At 34.2% G+C, this 22,343-nt stretch overlaps 2 protein-coding genes across 3 annotated transcripts in view; both read right to left on the bottom strand.

The window, feature by feature from the left end:
- Positions 1 to 13,760, bottom strand: part of LOC136031200 (protein madd-4-like) — a 369,461-nt gene extending 355,701 nt beyond the window's left edge. For both annotated transcript variants that reach the window (XM_065710561.1, XM_065710563.1), the window contains exon 1: positions 13,637 to 13,760. In XM_065710561.1, the coding sequence (XP_065566633.1) occupies positions 13,637 to 13,638 (2 nt within the window). In that variant the 5' untranslated portion in view covers positions 13,639 to 13,760. The remainder of the gene's footprint in view (positions 1 to 13,636) is intronic.
- Positions 13,761 to 18,794: 5,034 nt separating this feature from the next.
- Positions 18,795 to 22,343, bottom strand: part of LOC136031198 (condensin-2 complex subunit D3-L-like) — a 94,049-nt gene continuing 90,500 nt past the window's right edge. Inside the window, exon 12 of the mRNA XM_065710556.1 lies at positions 18,795 to 18,926. Within this exon, the coding sequence (XP_065566628.1) occupies positions 18,861 to 18,926 (66 nt within the window). The 3' untranslated portion in view covers positions 18,795 to 18,860. The remainder of the gene's footprint in view (positions 18,927 to 22,343) is intronic.

Genomic DNA, 22,343 nt, shown 5'->3' with positions numbered 1-22,343 from the left:
CAGAAGGGGTTGGAGGACAACTAGCCATCCTTCTCCAATTCGCTCTTTTCTCAAGATGTATTTGACAGAAACTTAGAGATAGCCATTTTGTAAAAAAAAAAAAAAAAAAAAAAAAAAAAAAAAAAAAAAAAAAAAAATAGCCCAAAGAACATATAACAAAGCCTTCAGGGCTAAGACTATCTCCCCTGGAGCCCAGGGAAAGGGTTGTAATTTATGCCCCGGGAGCATATAAAGTTTTTATGCAATGGATGGTCTATAAACTTCAGATGGAGCTGACTTGATTTGGAATTGAAAGTTATATTCCCTTTTTAAGATTTAACAGTGATATGAGGACAACTAGCCCCCCCCCCTGATATCCTCTTGTGAGATAGCCATTCTGTTCAAAATAGTACGAAAAACATATAATAATCCAGAGATTTAGAAGATATAAATTTCTATAATAATTAAAACTTAACCAGCACTGCTGAAGTAAAGAGTCATTTAGGCACAATATATTATTATATATATTTTTTTCCAAGGCACTTCACATAGATGTAGTTGTAGAAACCTTGAAAACAGCTCATTTGACTGAAAATTGAAAGTTCTAGTGCTCTTCTCGAGAGTCAAAAGTGGTTGAAGGGTAACCCAGCTTATCTAGCACTCTGAAATCTCGCTTGACTTCTACATTGTACCTTATGACATGCACAAGAATTACGTTAATTGGCAAAAAGCTACCAAAAGAAGTAAAATGCCCTTATGCCGATAATACTTGTCAAGACTAACTCTCGTAGGAAGATGAGCTTTAAGCTCAGATAAGTAGTTTTTTACTATTTATATGTTTTTATGACTTTAATTCTTTAACACTAGTTCATTCTGTATGGATGTAGCCTACTAAATGAATTTTTTTCGTTTTCATTATATTTGATGTTAGCTTACTACAAGAGGTTTACAAGTCGCAAAAAAACTAGCTTCTGAGATTTCAAGATGGATATATTATAGAAAAATATGGACATAATTTTGCTGAAAATGACACATTTTTGGATGCTCAAGGGATATATTCATTGACTAAAAAGTTGGCAGCCCTGGTTTTGATATGTAATTATGGTTACTTTTCAGGTAACTAGTAAATGTATTTACGTACATATAAAATTATATATGTAAACTTACTAGTAAAATATCCTTCAAATTAACAGTGATCAATTGCAGAATATGCATGAATTCTCTTGAATGAAAAACCAACTTATTCGTAATATTAAACAACACAAATATGGTCTTAAAAATGAGCTCATTTTCTTCTTAAAAAATAAGCTTATTTAACGAAAATAAAAAACATATTTTATAAATAGTCGTTTTATTATAAATTAAGAAATAAAAATAATCAAAATAATTTGTTAGCTTGGTTACTAAAATGAATGGATAACGGATAACATAGCGACAAGCATTATTGCTTACCGTTTGATAAATTAATAAATAAATAAATACGAGTATCACCATCGTATTGACCGACATTATTTTTGTTAATTTTTTTTAAAACATTATATATGTTTTTTAGGAGGAGAGAAAGGGGCGTATAGATGCATGTAAAAGCTGAGATAATGAGACAGTGAGACCAATAAGGGGTAAAAATAAAAGCTATCGTAAGCGAAGCAGCTTAGTAAAAAAAAATAGGCTTGGGGGAGGCGCTTCGCGCCCCCCCAAGCCCCCCCCCGAGCGCGTAAGTCGTTACGCGCCATTGTAGTTGTGTCCCTGTGTCGCACCTGTGAATATAGATATATATATATATATATATATATATATATATATATATATATATATATATATATATATATATATATATATATATATATATATATATATATATACATACATATATATATATATATATATATATATATATATATATATATATATATATATATATATATATGTTTTTAACTACGTAAAACTTGCGAATATACATCATTCTTCGCTGTCCCATTGTCTGTACATATAAATAGATTGTCAGGTTTACCGACTCTTGAACATGCAACATATAATTGTCCATGGAAAAAACAATCCGTATTCAGATCTATACCTCATTATTCTAATGATTGTCCTTGAGCTTTGTTGATGGTGATTGCTAATCAAACATTCCCTGTGTCCCAATCGTCATTTATATATCCCCCCTGTGCCCCCGGCGTCCCTGTTGTAGTTGTGTCCCTGTGTCCCAGTCGTCATTTATATTCCCTGTGTCCCGGTTGTTATTTGTGTCCCGGTGTCCCAGTCTGTAAAATCTCTTTGAGTGTCCCGGTCGTCATTTATATTCCCTGTGTCCCGGTCCTCATTTGTGCCCCAGTCTGTAATTTCGTCAGTCGACAAACAACTTCATGATGACATACAGCTCAATCCTTATAATGACGTCAGTCGACAAACATGACGTCAGTCGACACACAAACATGACGTCAGTCGACACACACGTCCCAATCGTCATTTGTGTCCCGGTATCCCAGTCTGTAATTTCTCTTTGAGTGTCCCGGTCTTCATTCATATTTCCTGTGCCCCGTCTCTCGGTCTTTATATACATTCGTTTTTGAATTGGTAAATGATGAAATAAATTTTTTGTTTTTTTGTTTTTTCTTTTTAGTTTTTTTTTTTGGTTTTTACCTTTTTTTAGCTTTTTTAGTTTTTTTTCTTTTTTCTTTTTAGTTTTTTTTTGTAGTTTTTACCTTTTTTAGTTTTTTTCTTTTATTTTATTTTTTTGGGTTTTCTTTTTCTCCTTTATTTTTCAGTTTTTTTCCTTTTTTTATTTTTTTTTCTTTTTCAGTTTTTAGTTTTTTTAGTTTTTTATTAGTTTTTAGGTTTTTTTTCTTTTTGGTTTTTTTGTGTAGTTTTTACCTTTTTTCATATTTTTTTCTTTTTTTTCTTTTTTAGTTTTTTACCTTTTTAATTTTTTTTTTTAGTTTTTTAGATTTTTTAGTTTTTTTCTTTTTAGTTTTTTTTTGTAGTTTTTACCTTTTTTAATTTTTTTCTTCTTTTGTATTAATGCTAAAGCCAAGGTTCGAACCTGGAACCTCTCGAACCTAGAACCTGGAACATAACGCTTTACCAACTCAGCTACTTCGGCTTGAATACATTCGTTTTTTGAATTGGTATGTGATGAAATAATTCAGACGTCATACGCGGACAGACAGACAAACATCTTATTTATATATATATATATATATATATATATATATATATATATATATATATATATATATATATATATATATATATATATATAACGAGTTTCAAACTCAAGAGAGCGTAGAAATAATAAGTTAGATTATTATTAGGTTTCTAAAACTGAGCACATGGAAAAAGCGGATAACTTACATCAATGGATCAACTGTTTAGTCGACAGGGACTCGTGAAAGCAGCAAGAACAAAATCCAAATGCACGAAAATTACACGGAAGTAACATTTCACAGGAAAATATATTTTTCTTATAGCTAAAGATTTTTGTGGGCATGTATAAGCGGTTCTAACCCGTTCTCTTTTTCTATTGTTATAAGTTTTATCATGCAGTTTCGGAGACCGAGCTTTGCTTATGAAGGGAATTATAGACATGAAAATTATATTCAATGTAACCTCCTCCGGAAATGTATACTCTCCATGCCCTTATTTACCGAAGAAAAACTTTTGCGTAATTTTTTGTAGAATTCGTTTTTTTTAACAAAAGTACAAAAGGAAAGGTAACTTCCAAATCCTAGGAGTCAATTTTGCCTTCCAATTGGCATCCCTGACAACTTTCAATTAATTTAAGGTTTCTGCCGCAGTGATGCCAAGAATTGCAAAGATTTTTTGGATATTCTTTATCAAACAATGCTAAACCGATAGGTTAATAATTTCAACTTCAACTTTTTCGAATACTTTCAAATTTGAAACACGGTCGGTATTTAAATCTGGGGAATATGCCACTATATAGTGTTACACAATCTGCAGTAACACTTTGACTCATAGCCCGTATCTTTGCTTAGATAGCGCTTTTACACTGCCTAGGATTTTTGCTTCGGCTCTATGTGACCCGCTGATATTAATGCTATTGATTAATATAAATCGGCGACCCCACAAACAAGTAAATTTTGTATTAATTTTAGCACCTGCTTCAGAAACACCCCCTATTGCCTTTCCAATAAATATATTGTAGCTACGCCCCTGCTGACAAATTCACCTGCTCAGCAGAAAATTCGCCTCCACACCCAAAAATGTAAGGATCCTTCCCAAAACAAATATTATGCCTAAGCAATGAACAAGTTTTATAACTTAAAGACATTTCCACTGAAAGGCACTTCGAAAGGCTCAGTTATTGGGCCTTTCGACTGTGATGAACAAAATAGCTATCTCAAAATTTTGGTCGCATTATTTTAATAAGAAGAGCAGTGGAGGGGTCTTAGTTGCCCTCCAATATTATTGGTCATTTAAAGCAGGCATTAGAGCTTTTCATTTCCGTTCGAATGAGCCCTTTCACAAAATTCTAGGACCAACGGGTCGACATTTTCACCCCTGGGAAAAAAAAAGCACGCTTCCGTGATCTTTCTTCTGGCAAAAAATGAAAAATTCCACATTTTTGCAGATAGGAACTTAAAACCTGTGCAGGGACCGGCCCACATTCTCATGTGAATTATTGGTATTCATAAGTAAGTTCTTAGTGGGAAGTTTCAAATAAATATTTGAGCATTTAAAAAACTCTATCTCCCATGTTTTTTCCAAGCACGACAAGGTCATACCCAGGGAGGGTTAAGGGGTTTGAGCCCCACACCTGCAATGTTTGTCTGACTCGTAAAAACATAACAAAATTGAAATAAACAAATCTTTTATGCGTTTTTTTGTTCTTTTAGTGTGTAACCCCCCCTGAAAAATCCTTGCGCAAACCCCCCCCCAAAAAAAAAATCCTGAATTTGGACCGGGACAAGAGGTATGCTTCTCGCATATCGCTTTTAACCCACAGACGCTACTCTTAACTTATTTCGAAAGAACTCATGCCACTTTACGAACAATGACAAATTAAAACTGGTGTGCGCTGGTAGGACAACGTGAAGTGTTGCACCATCCTATGGTCAGAATCGCCAATCAAAATGTTACTGGAGCAAAGCTTTTATTTTGTTTCTTCATTTCTTTCTCAATGCCTTATAATTTTAAAAATGGAATGAACCTAGAAGAAATTTTTCTTAAAACACAAATAGTAATAATAATAAAAGATAAAGTATTTCATAAAGAAGGGCTCAAACACAATGCTTTCAAAACTGGTTTGTTGTTTATATCCGGAAAGCCAGTCATGTTCTTAGTCACAAAATACACCATATAAGCTGATCCTTTATTGCGTTCCCTCAAAAACATGAAAATCCAGAGCAATCTTTGCTGTTATTTCTAAAATTACAGCATGCAAATGTTAAGGCTACGTTACATTGCCTCAAAAATAATTGCTTTCCTGCATATTGATGGCAACCAGAATTTGATTCATAGTCTACCACTGATTGATTTTCACATCATTCTTTACGAATAATCTTATTTTATTTTAGCAAATAACTTCGCAAATAATTGCAAAACCATGCCACTGTTTTGAATTATTATCTGTAATTATTAAGTAGTCACTTCTATGCAGACACATTTCCTTACGCTAAAATGAATCAGAAAAAAAGGTAGACCAATCGGCAAAAGTATGTAGTTCGTCGTCCAGAGGATGGTCAAGCTTACGATCCATGACTGCAAGCAGGGTTGCATCCAAAATTTTTTGAAGAAGGGGGAGGAGTAATCCAAAGATGGATAAGAAAGGGTTTCTCTCCCATGAACAATCCCAAACAGGTATTGTTTGGTGATTGTTCAGGGTATGTTGAGGAGTATGTGAACTAAAAGAAAAGGCACTATGTGAATCCAAGTTAATAAAAAGGCGTACCTGAAATATCTAAGGAACTGCTAAGGGTATTAACTTGAAACTTTCAGGACCACTACTTCTGCGAGTACTTTCAACTTTGATTATGACTAACTTGCGACTATGACTCCGATTAGTTGCAACTGCGACTAGTAGTAGTAGTAGTAGTAGTAGTACTGGCCCTAAAAGTGTCAAGTCAATATCCTTAGCCGTTGCTGTTGCTGGATGGGTCACGGGCCCACTTTGGTTTCCCAGTCAAGCAGTTAAAATTTTGTTTATAATCCTGGATAAAAGAGGAAGTAAAACGTTTATCTTTGTACTAAACAGTTGATTGGGCATTGAAGAGGCCAGTGTATTATTGTGGCTCTCCTATTATACCAATTAAAAAACCTTGTTTTGCCCCGGTCAAACCATGGTGGAACATACCTACCCTTCTCCTAGAAAGATGGTGGCCGATATTGGGTAGACTTTTGCTAGACTTTATACATCCACTAATGTAGATTGAAAACACTTGGGTTATTCCTCTTAACAACATACTGCAACATTTATTTATTTACAACATTTTAAATATCCTTTCATCATTCTAATACAAGTAAATGTGTCACAGTTACACATAGATTGACAAGTTGTGGTAAAAACCAATTGCTGAAGGATCCAAAATAGATGGCACTGTAAATACTCAATAATTTTTCCTCGAAGAATTTACAAATTGGGATCGCCTAGGAGTCCTTCACTTAAAATAGCATCGTAGCAATAATAATAATCAGCTTCTTTGGTAGGAATAGTTTTGGCATCAGTGATCTGTTGTTACCATTTTGAATATTAGCTACCTGTATCATGGTTACTCGCACCAATCGTTCTTATTCAGAAATTAAGTATACAAAGAGCGATTCTTATTGATTCAATAAAAAAAAATTGAACTGAAATTAAGGAGTAAAATTAAAAATTAAAATTAACAAAAATTGTTCCGTATATGAAAGGGGCTCCCCCTCTCTCGATCCTAGCTCTTTACGCTGAAGTCTTGAAGTTCTTAAAAATGATTTCCATTCAAATTCAACGGCCTTTGTGTTTGAGCATTCTTTCTTAAGGAATTGTGATAACAATTCAAACTTTACCGTAAAGAGGGTTGAGGAAGGGGAAGCCCCCTTCATATCCGGAACGATTTCTGTTCGTTTTAAGTTTTAGTGTTGCTCCTTAAATTTAGCTGAAAAAAACTTGTTTTGTTTATTTAATTTCTCACCGTTTTCCGAATCTTGCTAGGAAATCCTCCCCCAAGTATAACTTTTACAGAATCTTTCCTTCCCAAGGAAAATTATTCCAATGAGAAGTTCCAGTATATTTCCGTATATTTCCCGGTTAAAAACACAATACGTAATCAATGGGCAATGGACATATGCTGATGCCATGTCTGAAATCAGGGTGGAATAAATAGCAGGAACAATATGAAATACAAAAACTTTAAAATTGCTGTATAAATGGAAATAGTATATTCAGACCAGTTTACCAAAACTTTTTGGAACCAAACAATCAAAAAGATAAAAATTGAGGCTTGACTTAAGCAAAATATTTAAACTACTTGTTTTAGCAAAGGATCACGCAATCAAAACGAGAAACTAATCGCAAATTAAAAAGAAAATGCAAACCAGAAAAGTGCAGTTACCATTTTCCACAAGAAAAGAGGAAATAATCAAAACTATAGGGGCCACCAGACCCTATGGGATGCTGTGCATTGTACTTACATCCACTGGACACGGATATACACAAATAACAAACAGAATTGGCACAATCTTGACGATTACTTTAAATTACTATTTGGTGCCTGGCCTAGAATAGGTGTGAGGTCACAACAGGCGTTTACAGCACAATCAAATAAAGTTTGTAGATTCTATTGAAACTTCAATACCTTCTTATAGATGTTTTACACAAAGACCACGATAAAGGCTGGTCCAGTTGTAGCGATGGCTGCTTTAGTAGATCTTCTTACATTTTTGCTTTGCGTATTCAGTGGTTCTGTTTAATGCATTTTTAATTCTGCAGATTTTTGCTACTTCCCACCTGGAAACATTGTGAAGACTTTTGACTCCCATTTTAAAACCAATTACGGGAATGATATTATTTTCATACTAAATAGAAATCCTGTTGTTTTAAAAGGCTTTCATTCTTTGCAGCGAAACATTTACAAACACATTCTTGAATCTGTACAATGAAATTTACTGTAGCGTGGGGAAATAAGAGGAAACAGAATTTCCCTCGCTCTTTAGCTTTTTCATCACATAATTTTAGCATATCAAAATGTGTTTACATTAGTATCAAAAGAGCAGATTATTCTGAGGGAGAATGTGTTAAGTTAATTAAGATTTTCGAATCACTCCAAAATATAGTCTAATAAGTAATTTTTGACGGACCAAAAGGCATCAGTTGTGTTGAAGAGATATAAAATATTTGGTTCGTCATAGTCCTAATTTTACAAGCAAATAAAACAGATGACTAAGTACCGGTTACCTTGATCATTTCTTTTCCCATCGACAGGCTACAAACTAAAAATGTAAATTTTTCAATAATATTTTGCAGTGAAACGCTAAAGTTTTCGCATCTTCTCAGAGTTTTAGTAGATGATTCCCTGATTATATCTAGACTTAATTGACCAATTAAAATCATATACCTATTGGTATTCGACTCCTTCAATCAAAGTGTAATTTTTGCAGAACAATGCTATAGAAAAAAAGCTTGGAGATTAGACCATAGTGGGATTTACCTGTAAAAGTTGTATAAGACCAGGTGATCGTTCTTTTACAGTAAATATACAGCTTAACGCTTATAGAGGACAAAGAATTGTTGCCAACCTCTTTCTTTAATCTTTCAAACAAGTCAGGATTCTTCACTTGACCTGACGCAGCAATGGCTTCTAATTTCGGCCAGAATGGCTCGCCCGGACAAAATACTGCCATTAGTAACAAAGCGTACTTTCTAGTCTTACAGGCAATATTTTCGAACAGTTCATGTTAGAAGCTGTTATGCTGGTTGAAAAAGCTTCGCTAAAATAGTATCTTTAAACTACTTTAAGTAGAGGGGCCATATGCAGAGCAAGAAAAGAATAATATACGCAAAAGTATTCTTTTTTTTAAATATATAATTCTATGAGTTCATTCCTGTTGCCTTTTTCATTACCTCTTTCAGTAAGTACATAGGATTATGATTGACAGAAAGTGACGACAAAGTTGCAAATTCAGCCTTTTTTTTTACCATATACAATTGCAGTATTTTATTCGGCAATAGAAACGTATTAACTTTAAAACAGGAAAAAAATGAGGAAAGTGCAATGACTTTTTTCTACAAAACTGAATTTATTTTCCTTGGTTAATTTTTGCTTGAATATCCATCGAAGCTTCTGCGTCAAAAGACATGTTTATGTGCATATTTAGATTTCCAAGTCCATTCAGCCGGGTCTCTGCCATGAAATATTAAAAAAATTTTTTTTCAATCTTCTCAAGGCAGAAAAATTCCTTTCAGCTGTGCTGGTAGACACAACAAAGCAAAAATCTTTAATAGTACAATGTACTAGAGAAGAAGCTACTGTAACTAGCATTTAGGGCGTCTGCTGCTCTTTTTTTTCGTTTTTTCTAAGTTATGTTCGGTGCGTCGGGCTCAATAGGACTTAAGTTTTATTTGACTCTAATCAGTTTGCCGAACTGCTAAAGCTAAATTCAATTATCAGCCAAATCACTTTTATAAGGCTCTATAAGTTCCATAATGTTTTTGGAATCTTCCAAAGAAAGTACTTTAGCAGTAGTCAAAAAACGTCCACATACTGAGGAGTATATATATATATATTTTATTTTTTTTTTTGTAAATTTATTTTGGAGTGTGTTGGCTAAGCAGTTTGTAAAATTTTAAGTAAGAATAATCATAGCAACAATCCGTTACATTGAAGTTTTAGTAAAAATTAATATGGGGGTTTTAAATGTGCCAGCAGCTTCTAGTTAATAGCTTAACAGCTGACGAGAGATTAGTCTAAAATGAAGAAAAATTTATTCTTTTAACAGTAGCCATTTGAACGCCTATTAAATGAACCTGCAGCTAAAATAATACGATGCAAAGAAAATACTTTCGCCATAGGACCACCACATAACGGAAGGATAGATGGCGAAAAAGAGGGTTCGCCGCAGGGCTCCCGGTAGTATATATATATATATATATATATATATATATATATATATATATATATATATATATATATATATATATATATATATATATATATATATATATATATATATATATATATATATATATTTACAAAAAAAAATCAGTAGCGTAAACTGGTAATTCCCTCCTTAGATCATTTGTCCCCCTCCAGTGTATTTAAAAAAAATACCTGTTTTGCGAGGCTTTTTCATTGAAAAATGCCATTTTTTTTACTGGACAACAAAAATCGAACTTCTTTAAAAATAATACACCACTTCCGCTGAATTTATGTGAACTAGCACAGGGAATATTAGGATATAACTAGTTAAAATTGTTTAAACTAGGTTGACTAATCAAGTCACCCGTACTGTGGAAAAGAAGTTTTTTCCTAACTTCAAAGGGACTGACAATAGAATAACGAAGTTCCATGATTTTTGCTTTCTTCACAATTCACTAGCTGTTCTCGAAATTCATCGTCATAAAACAAGAAAATTTGAGAATATGAGACAGATTCACTGTTTGAACTGCATATAGCTCAGACACGGCTGACGCAAATGGTTTGGATTTACTTTCACTTTGCATGAGAATGGAACCCGTGTATAAGAAAGTGTAACCAACTTAAAGAAAGGATTCTAATTTGTCAGTTTATGATATCTTTTTTAAAGTAAATTTTCAAAATCGATTTGAAAAAAGGAAAGGAACACGCATACGAATAAATTATCTAGGTCTTTACGATAAATATTTGTTACTTTTGCTATTAGTCTAGTTTGCTATTATTAAATATTAAAAATTGGCTATAAATTATAAATACTTGCTATAAGTTACACACGTTATTCCATCACAATACCTCGTAACATTCTTAAGGAGTCGAAGGGTTCTTAAATGCACATTCAGGTTCTGAACAACACAAAAAACAATGGCAAAAACTTACAATACAAGGTTAGGTTAGTAAAAACAAAAAGAGAGAAAACAATAAAGACTAGACTATAATCGTCGATGACTATTGATGATTGCATATTAAAAATTCAATCTTTAGTTTAACGAATCCTACTGAAAATATAATAGCATACTTACCCCAAAAACTACGCAAAGTCTACATCCAGGCAAAAAGGATGTGACCAAAAAAAAAAAAAATCTGTAGCTGAAATTGTGAATTTTACAGCTTCTTCAATAAACACTATATAAATTAACAATTACCCTAATAGAATGAATTTTCTGCCTCCATCAATTATCTACACAGGGGGATTTTGCGCCCATCGCCCCAGTTTTGTTAGTGGTTGTTCAATCATTTACACTGTACATACAGTTCTGCTATAGAAAAGGTCTTGAGTAAGAAAGGTCTTCGATATAGTGAAGACCTTGGGTATGGGGAACATGGTCATTTGTTTCAATAATCATTCTTCATAATGTTGGCGAAACAATTAAATCATTGTCTACGAACCTCACTTGTATGCAACATAAGACAACATATATGATAGGTTTTAAATATCGTAACTCAAAAGTTTTGCATAAACAATAGAGAATTTTCGTGAAATATGATGGTGTCTACATTACCTAATATAGGAGGGTGAAAAAACACATTGGCCTTTGAGCTAAACGGAGAATGGGATTTCAAAATAGAATTAAAAAATGTGGCTAAAGCAAGGCAACGTCAATACAGACTCAAGATAAAAGCCAGTTTTTGTTGAAACCCTCGAAGAGAGTAATCCGACGAATCTGGCAAAATCAATAATGCTAGTCAATGATAGCTTGTTCAAGAAGCTGCCACAAATTTTGATAATTGCCAATACAAGGCTCATTATAGTTCACGTGTCTGGTCCTGACAAACAACGTTAAAGCCGGTTTTTATTTTAACAAATGTAAAAAAATCTGCTGAATATTTTGATCTAATCAAATCTTAAAGCCGACAATTAGTTCTTTATAATCCGAAAATAATTATAAAACCAGTTTTGGCTTTGCATTCTAGATTGCTAGACTTGACACTGTTGTTGTGGGGTATCGAAAATGGAGCAAAAAATATTCTATTCAACAATCAGAAACTTATTTCTATAATATATGCTTACTGGCTACAGTCCCTTCAAATACTTTACATATTTGTGTTCCGAAGTCAAAAATTCTCCTCGAAAGACTAGATGCAGTTGTAAACGGAGTGCGTGAGATGCATAAATTAGACCAAGGGACTAACCCCTCGGATTGTTCTTGAGCGATTCAGTGAAGTATTTTTTAGTTGTAACCGATTTAAACAGCGTCTGGAGAATAAGTAGCGTGCAGACGCCAAACTGCCAGTTAATAAACATATATAAAAAAATTATATTGCATAAATAACTACAAGGTGAATTGTTATGGATAAACTGCGCCTAATCGTGATTTTGAGTGAGAAACCCCTTAAGTTCAACTTTCTCATGTTTATTTAGTTGAAGCGACGAAGAAAACTGATAACTTTGTCTTTGACCGAGTTGCCACCTCTGAAAAAGAATTGACTAGGGAGTAAAATGCTTGGACCTCCGCTAGGCCTTAAAAATTGGATATTTCATGTCTAACCGGTTCGGCTATTCTACCAAACTGACAAAAAAGGGAAATACGCCCCAAGAATTTTATAGAAAATGGTAGGAATGTTGACTTTAAGCATGGTTGCATGATACCGAACTCAGTGCACTAAGACTACCCTTAGGTAAATTCTCAGACAAGGCTCATCCGTCCAATAGATTCTTTTTCCTTGAGGGAAGCAGGATCCGAATGTGGAGGGATCAGTCAAGGGAGTAGACAACAGACAAACTATGTTGAGGTTATAGAAAACTCATCAAATCACGAGGATTGCGGAGAACAAGTAATCCTATTATCGTAATTATTCTGAGAAGAAAATTAAACTCTGTCCAAAAATTGATTAAGAATTTTCAGTGTTTTTAACCAACAAATACAGACAAGAACGATGTAAAAATATTGACAAAGAAGTCAAACAGCCTCACCGTTTCTACAAGATGATATATTCCAACAAATGAGGTTATTGGCTTAAAAGTTGACAATCATTCTTGGACAAGGAGGGGTTTTACCGCAATTTGTTGTTTAAGCTTGCTAAAAAACAAAGCCGCATTTTTTTAAGCATCAAAAGACGAAAATATTGGTTTAAAATAAAGTAGACACGAAAATATAAATATACCCTTTAATTCCCTGATCAGGAAGACGAGCTAGGCTACTTTCCTGTTTTATTTCGTGCCTCGTGGCCCTACCTTTGAAACATTCCCATACGGAGGGGGGAAATTTAAAAAGAATTGCTTCAAAATTTTAAATCGAAACTCCTACAAAACGTTAAACATTTTGATTATACATGAACAATGACGCACATTCTGTCAAAAAATTATTTCCTTATTAAAATCTTGTCAAAAATTATAAACAATTTGAAGGCGGCAGTTGACTGATCTGGGTTGCTTTGTCTAAACGAGGCTTATTTTTATGATTAACAAATATATTTATGTAAAAAATTATTTTAAAATAAAAATCTCTTGCTTTTAGAATTATGTAAAATCTAAAAATGTTACCAAACAAATAAACTATTTGCTATAGCTTTCATGGGAAAAAACTTACATGTTTCCGCTTTTAATAGTTCACAAATTCAAACACACCAAAAGAATTTATCCATATAAAGGGAAAAGCACGTTCTAACTGGTCAAGATCAGCAATTTTACTAAGCTTCGTATCAGTAAAAGACCTTCTAGGAAACAACATCAGACATGCGGAAAAGGAAAAGATTCCGAAGGAAGAAAATATCATAATATCCTTTTTCTTTCTTTCGAATTGTAACTAGAAACCGCAGAGTATGATAACATTTGACGAACGATAATGCCTGTTTCTTTAACTAATTTAAAAAATGGGAAACCACAAAGAACTTTTTTTTTAATTATTAAGTTTCTGATTTCTGTCAAACAAAGTTGACAACATTATTAGTTGGCATTAATTTATGTTTATTGCTTTATTCAATGTAGATTTGCTATTATTTTTTTCAGGATTTCTTTCTCTTTTATTTACATTAGTTAATATTTATTATTTTTTAGTCTATATATATTGTTATTTTTGTCATATATTATTTTTTTAGTTTTCTTTTGTACCTTAAATGTGTACAGCTTAAGATACAGCTTAATTAGGGGCTTATAAAATTAGTGATGCTCTCACAGGGATGATATAAGCTAAAGCCAGTGCACCGAACAAACTAAGCTCAGAACCCGAAGCGTAACTTGTTAGACCTTGTATTAAAACTTATTTCAGCTTTTTGTAAAAAAAAACTTAAACTTATTATAGCTTCATTAAAGCCTAGAAGTAGTGATTATAAAAAAACAATCACTGTAACTATCATGGTAATTATTATTATTATCATTAAACTTATAATTAATCAGGAATATGCTTGACAGGTGTGAAAACGCTTGACAGGGGTGAAAAGGCATGCTAGATGAACATTTTGGCAAGTGGCAGAAATTTCATTCAACGGGAGATTGTTTTGCTTACTAAAAAAGTCAAGACTGTTAAACATTATATGAATTTCTTAAAATTTTAGGAGAGCTCTAGCTCCTAAGTGTTCCCAATCCTCAAAGCACAGAGATATTTGCGACAGGGTGCAATATTTCGACAGGGTGTCATATTTTTCCAAAATTTAAAATATATTGCATCTTCTGTTCATTTCCGTTTCCTAGGAGGAGGGGGGGGATTTCTAGAGTGATTCCCATCATGGGCACCCACTGATAAGCTGAAATAAAGACCTTTTGTACACAAATATGTAGGGTTAGATTTCATTTTATTTTGCTAGATTTCAAGTAGAGGGATGTTTCTATTTGCATTTATATTCCGCATTCCAGCCACGTTCACATTAGAAAATATGGGACATTTTCGACACAGTAATTGCATTAGATTTCTTGAAATATTACGTCAAATGTAGTGGCACTAACAGCACAGGTTCATTAACAATTCCCCACTAACACTTATGCTTGATTAGCCATGTCCACCGCTCAGCTCGGAAGTAGTGCGACTTAATAAGGTATACCTTTTTGCCCAACAAAATATAGCCATTGTCTGAATCTAGGTATTTGATAAGCTTTGGCTGGACCTAAAAACACCTATTATAATTTTGCTGGTAATTTTTTTTCTTTTACATTTTTTTAATTAAGCAAAAGACCAAAAAAGGAACAAAGAATCCTGCCTGGAAAATAGCAACTTGAACAGCAGAAAAAATAATAGACTATAAGCCATAAAGCCCAAAATAACTAAAAACCTAAAAGATAAATGGAACTATAGCGAAGTATAGTGCTTCAAATTTCATCAATTCAAGCTTCATGATGGTTCCAAAGTTTGATGGCAGCTTTAACGATATATTGCGACGCAAGGGCAGATGGTGCTGCACTGTTTGAAAGTCAGTGCTTTAGAGCTGAACAAAAGGTGACATAAAACTTAAAATAGTAATCAGATATTCAGATAAAGCAATCAGAAAAATGATATTTGATGCTTGACAAACTTGTCCAAATTAACTATCCTTTCTAAAACAAAGGCAGATTATTTTATTATATAGACCAGTATCCATAAAAACAAAACATCTAGCGACTTTTAAGACATCAACAATTGACATAGCACAGCTGACATCAATCTGGGGCTTATTGAAAGCAAAACATACTTTTTAGATGATGTGTGTTCATCATTCGCAAAAGGGCCAGCAAAAATCAGCAAAATCAGCTACGCAAAAGGGCCATCTAGCCAGCCAGCTTGCTGCAGCATTACGGCATCACCATATATCGTTATGACGCAATCTTGCAGACATAAAACTGATGCTAAATAGACCCTCGGCGTCCCAGCAAGGAAGGTCCAAGAACAATCAATTATTTACTGACACAGGAGATCTATAATGACAGAATAGAGCTATCTGGAAGGAGGTTTTTCTAGCGTATAATAACAACCAGGCTTCTAAGGGGCAAACCCAGGGGGGATAACGGGGATGCACCCCCCGACTCCGGAATTCGTCCTGCAGGGTCAACGTTCTTATAAACCTTCCGTAATCTAATAGATCAAAAGAATAATGTACGCTATAAATCTTATTGTAATTAGGATAAAAACTGAATGATTTATTCATTTTATAAATAATATTTAAAACAAAACTGTCTAAAAGCTAATCAAATTCATTATGGGTTTTAATTCCATCAATGGAGACTAATGTATGCACTACAAGTGGATAATGTGTGACAATCTTCACACGAAAATTTTTGTTTTGTGAAAATGCAGCTGGGAACAATGCCAAGTAAGCCACGTGCTGTTATAACCTCGGGCTCCTGAGATCGTTGAACTTCATTTAAAGCACGTGTGTGCAATTCAATGTTTATACAGAAGCCATCATTCAAAACGGAAATAAAAAATTATAGACTTTTTCAAAAAGAAACAGTTGGTTGACAGCAGACCTTGGTTGGTTGATACAGACCTTAGTTGGAATGGGAACTAATTGAAATACTTAAGGGGGCAAGGTTATGATGGAGTTTCAAGGTTAGGCTGCTATACTCCGTGAAATCTTTCCGCATGCAGTCTATGTTCACTGTGCTAGTCACTCGTTAAACTTAGCCCTGTGTCATTTGTACAACATAGCTGTTAAAGAAATTGTCTTGGAATTTAAAAGAAGTAATTAGTTTCTTTAGAATTTCACCTAAACAATCTTCAATTTTCAAAAACAATTTGTTCAACCAAGCAATGTTGTCACAGGGACAAAAAGAATAAGAATGAACAGATTTTGAGAGACTAGATGGGTGGAGCACTTAAAAGCAACCTTTTTGTTTAAAGAGATGTTCATTATTGTCTGCAAGGCTGTGAGGGAAATTCAAGAACATCTGATTCAGGTTCTGAATCTTCAAGCAAAGCTTATTCTTTGCTATCCACTATTGAAAGATACAGTTTTTGCTGCAGCTACGGTTACTATCAGTAAAGATTTTAGTCTGTTACACAATCTGTCGACATCTGTGCGATCAGAAACTATAGATCTCATATACTTTCTCAAAATGCTGACAATCTTAAGAGCAAAGTTAGAGACATGAAAGACAGAGGGGAGTGAAGCTATGTTTCATCCACTTTTTACTGAAGGGACTGAACTGTTTCAAGATTACGAACTTAGCATTAGAGTGCCCAGATGAACTCCAAAACAAATGTTTAGGAATAAGTACGCAACAGCTTCAGAGGATCTTGAAACGTATTACTGACTTTGTGTCTATCCCATTTATGGACTACTTTCTGCAGCAGCGATTCCTTAGTCACAGAAAGTTGCTTGAGTCACTGCAATACCTATTTCCTCAGCATTGTATTTCCCTTGAAGAAGAAAAACAAAGAATATATCGGATACTCTGACTGATTTTTGGCATCTTGATGCAGACAGCTAAAGGGGAAGCCTGCAAGCTGAATTAGCTCTGTGGAGGAGAATGTGGATAAAGTCGAGAAACCTGGCACCAAAATATTTCATAGCGAGCTTAAAAGAATGTGATTCTTTTTGTGAAGAGTATTTTTCCCTTTACATCGATTTTTGAAGATTGGTGCAACAATTCCCGTCACTACGGCTATTTGCGAGGGTTCTTTTTCAACCCTGAGAATAGTGAAACCTTATTCCAAGCGTGCCTCAGGTCAGGGATGGCTTAATAGATTGACCTTTTTATTCATAAGCAGGGATGTTCTAGTCAATACAGAAGACATTTTGGACAAAACAAAAAAAGGCGGCTTGATTTTATAATTCAATATTTACAGCATTATCTCAATAAAGATAACGCTGTTCTAAAACTTTATTTTTCCTTTTTAACCAGTACTACCATCCCTCAGTCAAGTTATCCATTCCTCTCCAAAACTTATCACTGGGTTCACCTCTGAGTCTTCTTGATTTTCCTACTTACATTTTTATTCGGACTCTGGTTTTTGAAATTGAGTTCTATTAAAAAACAGAAGTATAAGAAGTATTACAGGAATAGAAGAAGGATACACAGACAGACTGACTGTATATATATGTATTTTAAACAATAGCCTGTACGAAAAGTGTGGTTCAATCTCGCTTTTTAAGGCTATAACGATAGAAAGGCGGATATGGTTAGGGCAAGTTCTGCAGATGAAAGACGACAGCTTGCCAAATATTGTCTTTTTTGGCCAGCCGTCTAGGGCTAAACGGAAAGCAGGTCGTCCGCGGTTGTGGTGGGATAACGTTATTAGAAGAGATTTAAAGGAAATGGAAACTTCCTGGGAAGGTGTAAAGAGGGAAGCTTTGAATAGATCGGATTAGAAGAGGAGCGTGCGTAGCTGTGTTGACCTCAGGCAGCTTGGTACTGCGGTGAGATGTGAGTAGTAGTAGTAGTAGTATTGAGGTCCCAAAGTCTAGTCAAAATGAACAAAGCGGTTGAACAGCAGTGAGTATGTGCATAAAAAAGGAGATTAAGCAGCATGAATGTGTCTTTAAGGTTTACAATATGACTAGAATCGTTTCGCTTAATAGCCCATTAAAGGGCAAGAAACAAGCCACGAGTCCCAGATCACGCTAGGATGAGATTAAAACCAGTCTTCGTGAGTACATCAAGCTCAGGCAGTTTAATGCGACAAAGAACGTGTGGTAGCAGCAATTCAAAGTATTATCCATGCCGACAATAAGCTACTACACTATCCAGAGCGTTTTTCTGGCCTATTAATATTTGTTTCATTTTCGATGGATGTTTGCGTCATGACAAAATTTTTCATTCAACACCAACTATCAAAATTAAGAGAAAATATTAAAAATTTATTGATTTTCAAAAGCTTACACATTAAAATGCAAATGTTAAAATCATTTTTGTCTTCTAGATGTTGTTCTTAAAGGTCGAGGCATGGGCTCATCGTCTTGGATTTTGTTCTAAAATAGAAAGTTATGTTGTTTATATGAGAAAATGCTCAGTTTCTATCTGCATTTTATTATCTCTGAACAAAGTCTTAGGTATCATACTATATATATATATATATATATATATATATATATATATATATATATATATATATATATATATATATATATATACTAGCTGTTGGGGTGGCGCTTCGCGCCACCCCAACACCTAGTTGGTGGGGGCGCTTCGCGCCCCCTCAAGCCCCCCCGCGCGCGTAAGTCGTTACGCGCCATATTAGTTACGCGCCCTTGTAGTTGTGTCCCTGTGTCCCACCTGTGATATATATATATATATATATATATATATATATATATATATATATATATATATATATATATATATATATTTAACTACGTAAAACTTGCGAATATACAACATTCTTGGCTGTCCCATTGTCTGTGTATATGAATAGATTGTCAGGTTTACCGACTCTTGAACATGAAACATATCATTGTCTATGGGAAAAATAATCTGTATTCAGATCTATACCTCATCATTCTAATGATTGCCCTTGAGCTTTGTTGATGGTGATTGCTAACCGAACATTCCCTGTGTCCCCGTCGTCATTTATATATCCCCCTGTGCCCCCCGGCGTCCCCGTTGTTGTTGTTTCCCTGTGTCCCGGTGTCCCAGTCTCTAATTTCTCTTTGAGTGTCCCGGTCGTCATTTATATTCCCTGTGTCCTGGTGTCCCGGTCGTCATTTTTGTCCCGGTCGTCATTTGTGTTCCGGTGTCCCGGTCTGTAATTTCTCTTTGAGTGTCCTGGTCGTCATTTATATCCCCTGTGTCCCGGTCGTCATTTGCGTCCCGATGTCCCGGTCTGTAATTTCGTCAGTCGACAAACATGACGTCAGTCGACACACAAACAGGACGTCACTCGACAGACACACACACACACAGACAACTTATTTTTATATATATAGACTAGCTGTTGGGGTGGCGCTTCGCGCCACCCCAACACCTAGTTGGTGGGGGCGCCCCCCCCCCAAGCCCCCCCGCACGCGTAAGTCGTTACGCGCCATATTAGTTACGCGCCATTGTAGTTGTGTCCCTATGTCCCACCTGTGAATATAGATAGATATATCTCTTTGAGTGTCCCGGGCGTCATTTATATTCCTTGTGTCCCGGTCGTCATTTATATCCCCCTGTGCCCCCCAGCGTCCCCATTGTAGTTGTGTCCCTGTGTCCCGGTCGTCATTTATATTCCCTGTGTCCCGGTCGTCATTTGTATCCCGGTGTCCCGGTCTGTATATACATTCGTTTTTTAGTTTTGTTTTTCTCCTTTATTTTTTTCCTTTTTTCTTTTTTTTCTTTTTTAGTTTATTTAGATTTTTAGATTTTTTAGTTTTTTTATTAGTTTTTAGTTTTTTTGTAGTTTTTACCATTTTTTTAGTTTTTTTAGTTTTTTTTTTTACTTATGTCCTGGTCGTCATTTATACTCCCTGTGTCCCGGTCGTCATTTGTGTCTCGGTGCTTTGTTGATTGCTAATTTATATTATATTTATATTCATATTTTTTATATTTATTAATATTTTTTTAGTTTTCTTTTTCTCTTATTTTTCAGTTTTTTCCTTTTTTTTAGTTTTTTCTTTTTTAGTTTTTAGTTTTTTTTTGTTTTTTACCTTTTTTTAGCTTTTTTAGTTTTTTTAGTTTTTTAGCTTTTTTAGTTTTTTTATTAGTTTTTAGTTTTTTTTTAGTTTTTGCCTTTTTTTAGTTTTTTCAGTTTTTTTTAGTTTTTAGTTTTTTACCTTTTTTTAGTTTTTTTAGTTTTTTAGCTTTTTTAGTTTTTTTTCTTTTTAGTTTTTTTTGTAGTTTTTACCTTTTTTAGTTTTTTTTCTTCTTTTGTATTAGTGTGAAATAACTCAGACGTCATATGCGGACAAACACGACGTCACTCGACAGACAGACAGACAGACATAACCCACAAACAACTTATTTTTATATATATTTATTCATATTTTCTTAGTTTTCTTTTTCTATTTTATTTTTCAGTTTTTTCCTTTTTTTTAGTTTTTTTCTTTTTTAGTTTTTAGTTTTTTTAGTTTTTTACCTTTTTTTAGTTTTTTTAGTTTTTTAGCTTTTTTAGTTTTTTTATTAGTTTTTATTTTTTTTTGTAGTTTTTGCCTTTTTTTATTTTTTTCAGTTTTTTTTTAGTTATTAGATTTTTACCTTTTTTTAGTTTTTTTTCTTTTTAGTTTTTTTTTGTAGTTTTTACCTTTTTTAGTTTTTTTCTTCTTTTGTATTAGTGTGAAATAATTCAGACGTCATATGCGGACAAACATGACGTCACCTGATCCATCCACACATCCACAGACAGACAACTTATTTTTATATACTAGCTGTTGGGGTGGCGCTTCGCGCCACCCCAACACCTAGTTGGTGGGGGCGCTTCGCGCCCCCCACAGCCCCCCCGCGCGCGTAAGTCGTTACGCGCCATAATAGTTACGCGCCATTGTAGTTGTGTCCCTATGTCCCACCTGTGAATATAGATAGATATATATATATGGTTTTAACTACGTAAAACTTGCGAATATACAACATTCTTTGCTGTCCCATTGTCTTTGCATATAAATAGATTGTCAGGTTTACCGACTCTTGAACATGCAACATATAATGGTCCATGGGAAAACAATCTGTATTCAGATCTATACCTCATGATTCTAATGATTGCCCTTGAGCTTTGTTGATGGTGATTGCTAATCGACCATTCCCTGTCCCGGTGTCCCGGTCGTCATTTACATCCCCCTGTTTCCCCCGGTGTCCCCGTTATAGTTGTGTCCCTGTGTCCCGGTCGTCATTTATATTCCCTGTGTCCCGGGTCCCGGTCGTCATTTGTATCCCGGTGTCCCGGTCTGTATATACATTCGTTTTTTAGTTTTGTTTTTCTCCTTTATTTTTTTCCTTTTTTTTTCTTTTTTAGCTTATTTAGATTTTTAGATTTTTTAGTTTTTTTATTAGTTTTTAGTTTTTTTTTCTTTTTAGTTTTTTTGTCCCGGTCGTCATTTATATCCCCCTGTTTCCCCCGGTGTCCCCGTTGTAGTTGTGTCCCTGTGTCCCGGTCGTCATTTATATTCCCTGTGTCCCGGTCGTCATTTGTATCCCGGTGTACCGGTCTGTATATACATTCGTTTTTTAGTTTTGTTTTTCTCCTTTATTTTTTTCCTTTTTTTTTCTTTTTTAGTTTATTTAGATTTTTAGATTTTTTAGTTTTTTTATTAGTTTTTAGTTTTTTTTTCTTTTTAGTTTTTTTGTAGTTTTTACCTTCTTTTTAGTTTTGTTAATTTTTTTTTTACTTGTGTCCTGGTCGTCATTTATACTCCCTGTGTCCCGGTGCTTTGTTGATTGCTAATCGAACATTCCTTTTGTCCTGGTCGCTTTCTCTTTGA

The sequence above is a fragment of the Artemia franciscana genome, chromosome 9 (assembly GCF_032884065.1).
Source record: "Artemia franciscana chromosome 9, ASM3288406v1, whole genome shotgun sequence".
NCBI classification, from domain to species: domain Eukaryota; kingdom Metazoa; phylum Arthropoda; class Branchiopoda; order Anostraca; family Artemiidae; genus Artemia; species Artemia franciscana.
The sequence above is the reverse complement of the archived record's forward strand: the minus strand, read 5'-3'. Positions and strand labels throughout refer to the sequence as shown.